The 14,315-nt window shown below is 43.7% G+C and overlaps 1 protein-coding gene across 3 annotated transcripts in view; it reads left to right on the top strand.

Moving 5' to 3' along the window:
• The first annotated feature begins 6,680 nt into the window (after positions 1 to 6,680).
• The window catches only part of tle2a (TLE family member 2, transcriptional corepressor a), a 38,403-nt gene continuing 30,768 nt past the window's right edge, over positions 6,681 to 14,315 (top strand). For 2 of the 3 annotated variants that reach the window (XM_075485262.1, XM_075485263.1), the window contains exon 1: positions 6,682 to 7,253. In XM_075485262.1, the coding sequence (XP_075341377.1) occupies positions 7,230 to 7,253 (24 nt within the window). In that variant the 5' untranslated portion in view covers positions 6,682 to 7,229. Of the gene's footprint in view, positions 7,254 to 14,315 lie in introns of all 3 variants that reach the window. The other variant, XM_075485261.1, reaches the window with a different exon arrangement.

Consider the following 14,315-nt stretch of genomic DNA (forward strand, 5'->3'; position numbering starts at 1 on the left):
GGGCTACGTTTGGGCTTTGTTTTGAAGGCTGCCCCAGCGCGTTGTTAGCTACTGAGTCAGTGGACTGGGCTCCGACGGTCAAGCTGGGTTACCAAAACACAGAGCTAAGACACCGTCATCGGTGTTTCATGCGATCTCTGAGAGTGGTTGATCTAAACAAAACAAATTTGTCAGAATCTTCACGTTTCAGTAGTATCCACAAAGTGCTAACAGCGCACATTAGCTCCCAAGTTCTCGACAACAGAATCGCTCACTCTCTCTCTCGTGCATTAGGCTAACAAAGACACAATGTCAGCATTTGGATATTTGGATCTCGGCATTTTATCAAAACATGAATGCCAACATTCACAGCTCGGCATTCAACATGTTAAGTTCTGCTTTACTGCCCAGCCCTGCACTACACACTGCATTTTCCATTGGGATAATGCACCATAAACAAACAAAACAAACTTACCCTGGCGAACACCAAAACACAATCATTCTGTAGACGTTTTACTCCGAGTTTGCTGATCCATCCGCTGTGGTAATAGTTGTATGCTTCCAAACTTTTGTGGGCCTTCATCTGTTGCTTGGTGTAGTAAGACGTCTGGAGAACCAGGTAGCTCGTCATGTCCACAGCCTCTATTTTCGGCAAATTGTTCCGGTTTTGCGAAAATTCGGACATTTTCATTAAGTATGTGTCACGCCCAATGTATTTCTCAACTAACGCCAAACATCTTTCCCTATGTGCCGGCTCCAAACCACTACAATATTCACTCATCTCCATATTCTCCATGTTGTTGCTATGCTGTAGTCCAGCTTCCTGCCCACCAGCTGAAATTCGTGCGCTCCCGTGATGACGTAACTGAAACCCCCTGTTACAATAGATTTTTTTTTGGTATGAGGCCGGCAAGGGAAAAATTGTCCCGGTGGAAAAATACTTCCCAATCCGCCCCTGCCTCCTCGTGTAAAACAGGTTGAACCGAGACATGGGCCCAGCTCACTCAAGTGCGGCTTTCTGTTCTTACCGAACCACCTCTTCGCCTCCGCCACCGCTGAACATGAGAGCAAATATACAACTGTGCTGAAATGATTAATTTAAATGATTTTTCACTCTGGAACGGCTGGAAAACGATTAACAACATTGTCAGCCATGAGTGGTTGTCGCGTTACTTCTACTGAACAGCAGGTGGCAGCATAACGCAGTGTTCCAGCTTGTTGCTTCCAAATCCAAAACCCAAACAATGCAGTAAGCTATTTGGGTTTTTATAGTGGCGATTATTTGCGGGACAAAAGTAATTATATTGATTTATTTAATGTAAATTGTTTATTGTTTGTATCAGTCCACCGGAGTTATCATTTAACCACTTAGGGTTGTCATGATAACAAGATATCTTTGTTTTTTTAACTAATTTTTGAGCCAAACTGCACATAAAACAGATCACGTTACATCTCTTGTCCTTCTTTGCGTCAAAACCTACTTTTATAGCTCCCTTTATTGCTTATATATAAGCTAACACCTAATCTGCACTCTCCAACATGCCAGCACTGGTAAAGTGGAGACTGAAAGCAGTGGCTGCCTCCTTCTCGCAGGAGAGCATCACTCTGCAGTTTGGAGATGAGTGACAGCGCACGCAGAGTGCTGTCAGTAGCATTTGCAAGTCAATGCTCAGATTTAACCTCTTCACTCTGCCTTCAGTGTGGATCCGCTGCCTGCATTCAAAATCAGCCTTTGAAAAGACATACATTTTCTCGGCCCAACCTTTAGAAAAATGCCAAGCAAAAGTGAGAATGCGACCTATCGCTCTGACCTTGTTGAAGGATTTTGCCGTCATATCATGTTGTCACTTTTCAACAAGTTACCACGGGGAGACAGTTTCTCTTTGTCTTCATTGTTATCTCCCTGAGCTCAAGATTGAGTTCCATGGTCAAATTGTGTGAGCAGCTACAGTTACAGACATTCAGAAAGTCAAAAGATCTCCCTCCACTTCACAGCACAAAGACACAAATAAGTCCATTGTTCTGTTTAATAAAATGCCAGTGAGAAGAAGAGGCGTACATTTGATCTGCTCGGGTCTACATCGGGTTGTGATGAAATCACTGTTACATTTACAAACACAACCACGTAAGGAGACTCATTATCGAGCTCCTCGGTGTGGTGTTATGTCGTCCGAAGACTGGATGAGACTTTTGAGCAGGGATAACAATGTTGTGGCACGGCGCTGGAATTCCTGACTTCCCAGATACACATGCCTGTGGGCGTAAATGTGTCAGCGCCTGTTTTATGTGTGCATATGTGTGTCACGGAGGGTATTTATTTGAATCCGCCTGCAAGGAGCAGAGGAGGTGTGTGCATGTGTTTGTGTGCATGTGAGCATAGCTGCTGCTGATGTGGGTCATTACCCCTTCTTTTCCCTCAGGGGCCGTGCAGCAGGAGAGGACAGAAGGAGAGAGGATGGATGGAGGGGGTGAGGGGGATGGGGGGAAAAAATCGAGGGGGGTGGAGGTGCTGTGAGGAGGAGGGAGGGGTTGAGATTGTGTGAGTGTCGAAGGGGTAGGGGGGGGTAGTAGAGACCAATAAATCACTGGGCCGTCTCTGCGCTGACACCCAGCTTGTCTGATGAGGGACAGGGGAGGGGCGGGGCGCATGGGGGATGGGGGTCGGGACGAGGAGGGGCGCCATCATGACAACACTGTGGCCTTGTCTTCCCGTCACTCAAGCCCACGCAGGGCAGGAGCCACTCTCAACTCCAACCTGAAACTACAGGGGAGGTTGCGGGAAAGAGGAGAGACTGGGGGAAAAAGTGGAACACGGCAAAAGTTTATGACCCAAACCAGCGCACCTTTCCCCCGTGATTCTCTGCTCGTCTCCCAGGGGACGTTATTTTGGAAGGGGGGAGCGGTCTGTCTGCTTTCCAGTAAAACTTGACTGGTCTAAACTTAGAAGTAGGTCCACGGTATCTGTCTTTTTTTTTTTTTTTAAATCTAATTATTAAACTCATGACCGCGTCAAGGTTAGTGGGCAATTTTCTTAATTTCTCGGGAGTTTGAACAGTTGGAAGAAGCAGATCGAGCTTATTTTATTGCATGAGCCATCGTCAGAGTGATGGAGGATCGAATAACAGTGAAATATTGTCCTTTTCACGCTGTGAAGAATGTAGCAGCTGCACTTGGAGTGCAACATGTCTTGAGGCTTCATTGCATTCTGGTTTGTGAAAGCTTTACTATCGCGCAAATTGGTTTTCCAGCTGCATTTATTTACCTTTTTGAAAGACTGTCTCCAAAAACCTACCATTGATTCTTTATAAAGCCGGACCTTTTTTTTCCACTGTAAAACAGAATTGCACAGGTAGCTCTAGTGCTCTGAAGTGAGTTGGCCGTGGACCTGGAAATACCAGGTACATAATGGAGTTCAAGGTAAATTGCTGCACCTGCGTAGTTTGCCTTCCCTTTCAGATAATTTCAAACCACAGAGAAAGATTTAGGAAAAGGATAACTATTGCCACACCTAATTAACAAACCATCCAGAGTCAAACAGCCATTTATGGCATCAAATCAAAACAAAACTATATCTTGTTTCCTTTGCGGCTTTTAGTTGACAAAAGCCCTATTCGGACGGGACTAGTTTAATGGGGGGACCTGGGGTAAAGTAATAATAACCGGGAAATCTAGTCCCGTCCGAACGCGCCATGTCAGTAAAGATAGCGGAGTTTGTCGGTAAACTTTGCCGAGAATTCTACCTCCTGTGAAACGGTCCGGAGTATCTACCATAGGTAATACTAATCCCGTGTGAATGCGACCTTCGGTAATAAGTACGGAATATATAAGGAAGTGAAATGAAGACGTGCATAGCATCCAGGATGTGACGGTTGTGCGTAACCAACAACTCCTCCCATGTTAGATGAATATTACAGGGATTTCTTGTCCCGTCCGAATTGGTCATTTCTTCTCCCTGGCGTCGTCTGGTTAACCAACATTACCATACGTCCCCCCATTGAACTAGTCCTGTCCGAATAGGGCTAAAGATTGGTCTCATAAGATGGTTTCTCCACCGTTTACTGTATCAGGTCCTGTAAGTCCGGGCGTTTAGCTGGTGTCGGTGTCATAGCAGCCGGGATCAACTCAGCTATATGAGAGCAGGGAAACGGCAGCTCTGTTTCACACTTCCATCACACATACATTGTCCTTCACCTGTTTCGATCTATGGAGTGTGAGAATATCTGAGCACAATCTTCTTTTGTGTGAACTTTCCTCTTGTTTCTCCCGAATAATTCCCGCAGCCTGCCCGAATATACGATCACACAATGCCATCACCAGGCAGACGCGGGCCATCGATCCAAGCGAATCATTGTAATAACTGCTCTCGTCACGCTGCCAGCCAGTGGAAAAAGATTAGATGGTCCGTCTTCTGGACATAATGTCCGTCCAGCAGACCGCGTTTGTTGTAATTTGGGTAACACTTGGTACTGATACCGGTCACAGTTTGACACAGATGTTGCTGTAGCTGAACTTTTTAAGGGAAGTGAACTTGTTTTCAACACCTCATTTCAAACCACTCCCTTCCGCCGTTTCCCTGCTTGATGATTATGTGCTCAAGGTATGGAGAACCAGAATGTCATGGCTTTCCCCGCTGTTTTCTTTACTTGTGCTGCTCCCTTCGGCACTTTCCACTCTCTCGCCCTTTGAGGCAGGTGAGCGCGTGTTTACCTTGACTCAGAATACGAGGCCGAATTGTCTCTTAACCATCTTACGTGACCGAGCTCAAACTAAAAGGTCCTGCAGCCTCGCAACAACTGTACCTTTTTCTCGTTGTCTGACCACTTTGATGTCCTGTTGCTCTGAGCCTCTGAGGAGGTAAGAAGGGCACGTAGTGTATTTAATCACTGGAGCTCAGCCAACACACACACACACACACACACACACACACACACATCCAGTCCACTCCTTCATCTGACCTGCCAATAGCAATAATATGTGTCCTTCACTTATCATTTTCGAGCATCTATATTATCATACCCCCCCCCCCCCCCCCCCTGCACCACAGTGTGGAGACTCATGCATCCTGTGAACCCTCCCACCTACTCCCCACCCCCCTCCCACACACATACTGGACACACACACACACATGCACGCATGGAGCGTGAGACATCCCCCTGTGCAGCAGCAGACTGCAAAGCACTGCATTCCTCATGACTTTTTTTTTCTTTTTCTAATAAATGTGATCCCACAATCCTGGAGGGAGACCAGTGCTGTGCATTAAAATTCATGGGAAAAAATGGCAATAAAATCTTTCTTTCTCTCCTTGTTCCCCTCTTTCTCTCGCTTCCTCTCCACTCTCCCCTCTTGCTCCCTTCTCTCGTTTTCATTCCTTCACTTGTCTGCTCAGTACACACACACACAAGCAACTAACACATACACATTTTTTTTTTTCATCACCCATGTGCACTCCTGCTCTCGTTCAATCTCCTAACCCTCCCACTGGCTCGTCTTTCTCAGCCCCCTCCACTCCCCCACCGTCCTTCATCCTTTATTCTCTTCCTCCTCCCTCCTTCCTCCCCCTCTGCCTTTTCTGTCTCTCCTTCTCACACACATAGATTCTCACACAAACACACACACACACCCATCTATATTTTCCAACTCCACCTCTGGCAGGTTGTGATTTCCACTGTCAGAAATTGCTTTTTCAATATCTCTTTCTCTAATTATGAGCCCAGCTAAAGGGGTCATGCCACCAGAATACCAATTTTTTCCACCATTTCTCCCGTCATCCCCTGAATAATGCTCTTTTTCCAGGTAGAAACAAAGTGCTTATTCAATATATAGCCGTGCAAGTGTTGCGCCATTATCTCTGTTGTGCCTTCAGTTGCCTAATTGGGCCCTTATTTAGCTCTGTTCGGCCTTTTTTTTTTTTTTTTTTTAACGTCTGGTCAGCCCTGCGTGGTCGTGATTAATTTTTCGCCTATTGATGGGATGACGCAGATGTTAGCGCAAAGCCTATTTATCTCAATGGAATGAGGGCAATGTAAGCTTTCTGGATGCACTGAAACCACTGAGTCTTGACACAGCAGCCACACAACTCCTCGCATTCTCAGTCACTCCAAGCACCCCGGAAAGGGTTAACCTCGCACAGCGTTCGCAGCCCGGTCTGATTGACGTGTGGAGCATTGTGCTACCGTCACCCACCAATCAACGAGCGGTCATTCTGCCCCACGTGGGCCCTCTGAATGCTCATTGGTTCCCTGTGCCAGTGTTTACCGTGCCAAGGCCGAGCCCCACGTGGAGATTTCATTCAATCACTAAACAGCTCCTCCGAAGCTCTCTTTTAGAAAATAAATGTGGGACATTTTTATAGAATTAAAATGTCCCAATTGTGGGGATGTGTTTTCAATTACTTGCGTGAGCGCAGGTGAACTTAATAACTGCGCAACGCCAACAAGACAAGATGCCCCTGCGAAGGTTTCTTTTCCAATATCGCCAGGCTATTTAAAGAAAAGTCATTGTGTGAATGCTCTGATGTGCCCGGTGTTTGACACTTATTAAGATAGTTTCTGCTGTTGCATAAAATTGCAACAACAAAAAAAAAAGTGTCTTCGGGTCCCCTTGATGAAAGAAAGCTACTCGTATGCAAAGGGTCCCATTGAGGATCAGAGCAGGGGGAGTGGGAGAAGTGAGGGATTGGGAGTGTTGTGTGAAAAGAGTGCAGGCCAACGAGTGGAGACAAAAGAGGCTGCGGCTGTATTGAGTGTGCTGGTGGTGTGTCCGTCTACGAAGCCACAAGCAAACCGCATCACCCCTTCTTCTTCTTCTTCTTCTTCTCCTTCTTCCTCCTCCTCCTCCTCATTTGGCCTTAACGCTACAGAGGGTGAAAATATATCGAAGCGGGAGATAATTTGCGATATTGTTTCGCTGGAGGCGAAGTTGAGGACTTGGGAAGAGAGCTCCTTCCGACCGGGTGTTTCTCCTCTTCCCGTCCCTCGTACACGTAGAGAGCGGTGCGGTGCGGTGTGGGGTTGGAGATATAATCCAGAACAAAGGAGTCTTGGAGCAGGGAATGAGCGAGTCGAGACTAGCTTTGCCATTATCTTTGAAAACCGGCCAAATGCCTCTGTGAACGCCACAATAGTACATCGGCTGCTGCTCGTATTTCTCGACGAGGCTTTCCGCCCCGAACTGGAGAAAGAAGAAGGACAAAAAAAAAAAAAAAAAAAGCAACAAAAACGTACAGCGAGACACGCAAGTCGGCGGTTACAATGTTTCCTCAAAACCGAGCACCGGTAAGTAGGCTAGCTACAAACAGTCTGCACGTATTTGTTGAAGCTTTTGTCTCTTAGCCTACAGTGGGTTTATATTACACGCTAGGTTGCTTTAAGACCTTATTAAGAGTCATTAAGAAAGTGCAAGTCGAAATTGTTGGGTCTTTGTCACCCATATGTATTTCCGGGGACTCTTTACAGGGTGAAGTGTGATTCTGAGAGTCCCGCTAATATGGTTTTATTTCTGTCAGTGTAATGTTGTGGCCGATTAGGATCAGATAAATTGTCAGTGGGGGTTTTGTGGGGTCACCCACTCAAACAGCGTCCAACTTTAATGACTTTCTTTGTGTGATATCTTGTGTCCTTAGTGGCCACCTCAAACCACCGGGTTAGAAACTTGGAGCCCCTTACTATCCCCGCACTATTGTGCAGTTGACCCAGACGAAGTGTGTATTTGTTTGTCCCTTCATCACTAACTGTGTGAGGGGAAAGTGAGTCATCTTTGCCTGTTGTCACCCTCTCTCAAAGATATGCCCATCTCAAGTGCCATTCATCCATTTCACAATTTCAGTTTTTTTCCCCCCTGCTCTTCCTTTTTCACAACAAAAAACACCCATCAAATTGGATTCCACCGACCTGACAAATATATTTACCCTCATTGTCACCCCAAAGTGCTGTTTAATGGTTGGTACCGTGGCTGTAAAAATAATAATAATTTTTTTTTTTTTAAAAGGCATGTGCATGCTGTTTAAGAAGGAGTTCTGCAACATTAGAAGCTAATTCCATGCTGCACTGGCCTTAATTTGTTTTAGTCGGGTTTAGGTGGAGAGCTTTTGAGCAGACTCAAATACATAAACACTGGTCCTCCAACTGTGAGAAGTATCAATTAAGACCTGCTCATTTGCCTAACCCTCTTCCGCAGCCCTCAGTCATGCTACCCTGCACCCCTCCCGACAGTGTTTTGACATTCGTGTCCCTTGTATGGAAATCAGATTAAGCACATGGTGAAGTACAAGTTTGTGTGAACGTGTGCGAACGCCCCTGTAATCCAGTCAGTCAGGTGAGGACACAGAAAGAGAGATTGTTTTGATGCTTTCCTGGATTTGCATACTACTTAAATTACACCCCCGTCACGCACTGTGACTTCTATTTCAGCCTGCATGTGCTTCTGTGTGGTAAAAGGGTCCTGCGAACCCCCTCTCCCTTCCCTCCCTAAACATACAGCACATACAGAAACGACACCCATTCACACATGTCTGCAGTACAGCTGAGTGCAGGAAGGCAGGGCGGGAGGCAGACTGTTGGTCTGTGGTTTGCACTGTAAACCCAATCCCTCTCATCCAGCCTCTCCTCACTGTGTTCCTGTGAGAGCTCCAAACCACATCTTAATGTATGGGCAGGCGTCCCGGGGTGAGAGTAGCACGCTGCGGCGGGCTTGGGCGGTACGTTTAGACCAGCGGTCCTGTTTCATTTCAGCTCTCAACAGATCTCAGCACTGCCATGGGAGGCGGTTGTCATTAGAAAAATCTTAGGCCATCAGCAACTCTTGTTTGCACCTTGTAGGGCCACTCGAACCGGCCTAATCTGTCATCACTGGAGGTTGGAGTGCTGTGAAGGAAGTAACCCATAAATTACTAAATGTGTAGCCTGTATATTCAGCAATCTTTAATCAAAATTGTAATGTACTTCTTGTACATTCGGGTGCATTTTTCTTTTTCTTTACACTAACAAAGGTATGTGGTTGGGTTGCATGTGCCAGGAAGCTGCTTGTAACCCAACCTTAATCTTCCTACAACAGGCGTCATTTCCTGTTTCTTTAAAAGTAGAAACTTTATTTTTATTTTTTCGAGCAAGACTATTTCTGCTCTAATAATACACTCGTACTTGTTCCACAAAAATAAAAAGATATAGTTTTTTTTTTTATTATTTCTATTGCACGTAATATAAAGAAACCCGCAACCAAATGTAGTGTGACACAAACGACGTGGAGGAAAGAAAGACCAGAATACGCTTTAAGTTCCTTGTATATTGTCTGATGACGTTGGGATGCAGCCTGATGCTAAAAGCAGTGGATGAGCAGATATAAAGGTACAAAATTAGGCAGGCATGGCTAGATCTTTACAGTTTTATCAAACCATTCAAATTCAGGCAGAAGAGAGGGCAAAACACCAAAATAGAATAAAAAAAATAGTGTCATTAAATTAAGCTAGCTGTGTACAGGAAATGACTCTGCATCTGCATTTGCTTTGCCAGTCCCAGCTAGTGGTTGAGTAAGCCGTTTTTAAAGCATGCATTCCAGACCTCACATTTCTTGACACCAACCAGAGGAGTCGTGTATGAGAACTCAAACAGCCAAATCCGTCAGACGCTGTGCACATTTTGCAAGTCTTTGATACAAAGCTGGAATTATATTTTAATAAAACAAGCGATTGACGGGCAAATTCAGGTCAGATCCAAAACTGCATGTGGAGGACTTTTGCAGTTATATGCTCATCTCTGCTGGCCTGTTATGGCATTCTCCTCATTTTTTACGGATATGTATCTTTGGAAAAAGAGTTATCATTATGGACTAGTGAGTAGCCTCGTCCACCATCCTTGACAGGCTATAAAGAAAAACATTGACAAAAGATGCAGTTCCTGATATTGTAATGGGTCCCAACTGTCATTGGTAAGTTGGGAATTTGTTAGTCAATCTAACAAAGTTAAAAGTGTATTTTTATAATCTTTTTAATACCAAAAAACATGTATTCACCTCAAAATATGCCATGATCTAAAATTAAGGTTCAAGGAGACATCTTTGAAGTGAAATCTATTCAGATGAGTATGGACTGGGGTCACAGACATGGAGGGAGCAGTAGCTTTGAGTGTGGTTTTCTCTTCTCAAACATTACAACGAGCATAAAGTCAGCCTCTACTTTCTCTTTCCTTGCATGCTTTTAGCTCTTTATCACCGCTGTTGTCTAGTGGTGAGAGTGCAGCTATCGATCAGCAGCTCGCCTGCTTTGCTCAGTCAGTGATTAGGGAGGGAGAAAGAAAAGGCCAGGGGAAATGAAGGAAAAGAAGCCGAAGGTTTACACAAGCTGTTGTGGAGGTGCGTCTCGGTGGAAGGAACAAACGAGCTGAGGGGGTTACCTGATACAAAAAGGCACCTACAGCAATTAGGCCAGCTGACAGACAAATTGTGGCGTTGCGCTAATGTGAGCTGACAGCAGAGAAATTTGAATAATGAGGCTTGCAGGAGGAAGAAGATGGAAATGGGGAGGTTGGGGGAGGGAGCTAAGGGAGAAAGATGTGTGGCATTAATGAAACAGGTGCCTAGCAGTCCCTCCCCTCTATGTGAAGTAATCATTGAGAGATTACCTACAAATTTCTCCAGTGCAGAACCAAGCTGATGGCTACTTGATGTAAAGTGGGGGGGGAGAATTGGGCCAGGCGGGTGTTTCTCAATATTTGCAGACTGCTTTTACAGTTGAAATGACTGGCACTGAATAACAGTCATGTTTGAACAATTTCATTTCTTCATATTCAGACACGCTATTCTGGGTTTGGCTCATTGTCACTGCATCCTTGTTGGTAGTCTAGTGGGAAAAGCGCAAGAGCTTTGTGGGTGTTTACTTTGATGATTGACTCTGTGGGTAAGCAGTGTAATTAGTGGCCTGACTAATGGGTTGAGCTATATGCAGGGAGGCAGCAACAAATCATCCTCCCAGCTAAAGGAGAGAGATACTGGTCCAGTTTTAAAAAACATATATTTAACAATGTTAGTGACAGGGCTCTTGGGATCTGTCGCTTGATCCACCACTTTGGCCTAGGCTAATATTTTAGTCACTTTTGAATTAAGATGAGATTTTGTTGACATTTGTGGTTCCTCTACAATGACTCCACGTGACCTCTGTGATCTCCAGGTTTATGAGGTTTATGTTTCTGGTTTTGAGTAAAATGTCATGGATTGTTGCATGAATTGCCACAAAATGTGTTAGCTATTCATGTTGCCAGGAGGATGAAGTCAGTCTACTGACTTAAAAATTTGACTAAATTTGACTTAATCGAGTCTTTCGTGTTAAAGAAAAGACATCCTCAGTAAGCTGCCGCAGTTCACACATACCAAACAGTGGATACTCAGAACTGCATCAGTGTGTGCGACCTTTTCCAAGAACCAAGGTTTTTTTTAGAGGGTCATTTCTATGGGCACCCTCCATTTTGACCGCAGGAACCGAGAGCTAAACAGAGTTGTAAGGGAGATATTTCAGCCCCCCGCCAAAAAACAGCCCTGGTAGAAAATTTGTATTTTTTTTTAGATTACCCTGGAGCTTTGGGGCAGGGCTATTAGCTGAAAATAGGCAGAGCTCATGCTTATTATATTCTAAGGGTCTACTTGAATAGTTTTAATTTGAAGAAAATGTTTTTTCTTTTTCAAAATGTACGTCACTTCAGAATCTCTTTTTCTCTAAAGTTCTTACTTAAAGTCCCATTCTACTCACTCTACTCAGCCGTGGAGTGCAAGGCAGCTGTTCATTGTTGTTCTAGGTATACCAAACTATGAGACATGCATTATGTGTCATCTATTGACGTAGACAATCGATGGCAGAAAAGCCTATTAGAAAGCCTACCTCAGTTGGAAGAATCACTCCTTACGCAATGGAAAAGAAAAAGAAGAAATCCAAAAAGCATCGTGATGTCTGTTGGGTGCTATTTGAAATGGGTGTAGTAGGAGGAGTCAAACCCATATTTTAGTCTTGAGATTTTTCATGCATTTCAATGTATAGTCAGTATGTATGGCAATATATAATGGAGAAAGACACAAACTGGACTGATTAAAGATTTGATCATTTAATGATTGAAAATCAGACAAGTTATCACTGCTCACAAAGTTGTTTTTTTTTTTTTTTTTTTGCCAAAAAAAATCTTAAGTTTTGAGATAAAATCTTTCTTTCCTGTGTTATTTTTCCTTTGTTCTTTGCTAGTTTTCTGTGTGCATGCAGAGCCTTCATGTAACTTCTAAATAAAACGGTGTCTTTTAAATAAAATGAAATGAACTCCACGTATCCCAGGATAGTGTAAGTTGTTTGGAAGGAAATGTGTGTGCGATGTGAGGCTCTTTTTTTTTTTTTTTTTGTTTGTTTTAGATTTTATCTCTTATGATTAAGAACAAACCCAGCCAGCTCGTCACTCAGCCATCCGGCTCTGCAGGGGCCTCTTGCCAAGAGATTTGGCCACAGTTGTGTTTCCTGTTTCACACATAAATGCTTTGCCCCGATTTTGATGTGATTGGCAAAAGTATGGACTCACAGACTGTACATAAGACAAAATCTGCGGTATTGTCAAAATGGTAAAAAGGCACATTTGCTTGAACTTGTTGAGGAAAGGTGTTAGCTATGTTCAACAAGAAGAACCACTCCTAATCAAAGCTGTAATGTGTACAGTATATGGGGAGGGAAACTAGAGCTGTTCAAAAAGTATCTCACAAAAAAAGGCACATATACCTAATGTGTTCTCATCACCTTGTTTAATAGAATAGAATATGAACTATTACTCCATCAATATTTGTGAATCAGGAAAGGAAAAAGGCACAAATGTGAGTTATCCTGCCACAGGCCTATGTACCTCACACTGAGCCATCTTTCCTCCTATATCTAGTATATAGACATGAATCCCTGTTAGTTTGAATGTGTGGAAAATATTCGAGCGTTGCTTTTGAATGTTGCAGCTGTAAGGAATTACGAGACAGAAAAGCTATGCACACTATGGCAGGGTTGAGATGCATCTTAGTGGATTGTCATTTCAGAATTGACGTCAGCGCTACAGTCATGTGTGAACGCAGTATGGTGCATGTGGGGTTGTAAGGAATTGTGGAAAGCTGCATCATGCACAGTCCCACTTATCGTTTGTTGTAAGACGTGGGTGTTTATGTCTCGTCTCCAAACATGTATGTGTGCACATGTTGTTTTTTTTTTTTTTTTTTTTTTTTTTAGGGTGGGGGTTTAGAGCAAGGATGTGAGGTCATAGTGGTTTTCTGTTTGTGGTGCAATTAGAGGTTGCTCAAATGAAAATGGGAATTATTTAATTCAGAGAATCCCACTCTGTTAATGGCCCCTTCAAGTCAGAAGTTTTTTGAGTGTGTTGTCCCCTCCCGGCATAGATTTGTTTTTTTTTCTTTGTGTTTTTGCTGTTGCATTCAGGGGTTACATCTGACCTTGGCTATGACGTGTACAGCTTCTACCCCACTCTGTTTTTCAGCTATTTTTCAGTTTTAATGGTCCGTTCCCACTCCCCTATTTCACCAGAAATGATGTGGGGTTTGATTTAAATCATTTCCATCTCCATGTATGACTCTTTCCCTCATTTTGTAATTTATTTGTTGCAGTTGACTTGGAGCTTTCTAGTTTGATTGAGCTCAGTGTTATGCATTTAATTGTGACATGATTGCATCTAAATTTCCCTTATTTAGCTTGTGCAACAGATGGCTTTAAACCTCTAAAAGCTTACTCAACATCTGTGTGTGCTGACCTACGTGAATTTGAAGTTAAGGTGCAGTAAAAGCATAGTAACCCTGTACAACTGTATGAGAGAAGATAAGCATGGCTGATCCTTTGAGATGCTGGTTTCAAAGTTCTGTGAATCTACCATTGCGTTCATTTTCATGATGAATATACAGTACATAGATCCCGCTGATATGTCCAAAAAGCTGAGTGTTGCATCACACTGTGTGGCAACAACATTAAATTTAGAAATAACAGTTGCAGGACATAAAAACAGTTCTATGAGCATTTGCTTCGCCCCAATTCAGCAACCACAAGATATGCAGAAAGTTATGTTTCCATTCTTGCAGCCCTAAGCTCAGCACTCATTGAAAATGATCGTGTTCACCTGGGTCTGTTCCCATCAGAGCTGATAAGAGTCATTTGATGCAGGACTGAAAGCGGATTAAATCTTTTCCCTTTGGACTCAAAAGCCAGATGTTAGTGTGGTTTTTGACTAGTGTTTAAAAAAAAAAAAAAAGGGGACGACATGTTTTGGCTCTGTAAGCACCTTTACTTTTAAGTTATCTGAATTGGGAAGGAGAAAAAAATGATCTGTCGTCAT

The sequence above is a fragment of the Odontesthes bonariensis genome, chromosome 15 (assembly GCF_027942865.1).
Source record: "Odontesthes bonariensis isolate fOdoBon6 chromosome 15, fOdoBon6.hap1, whole genome shotgun sequence".
NCBI lineage: Eukaryota > Metazoa > Chordata > Actinopteri > Atheriniformes > Atherinopsidae > Odontesthes > Odontesthes bonariensis.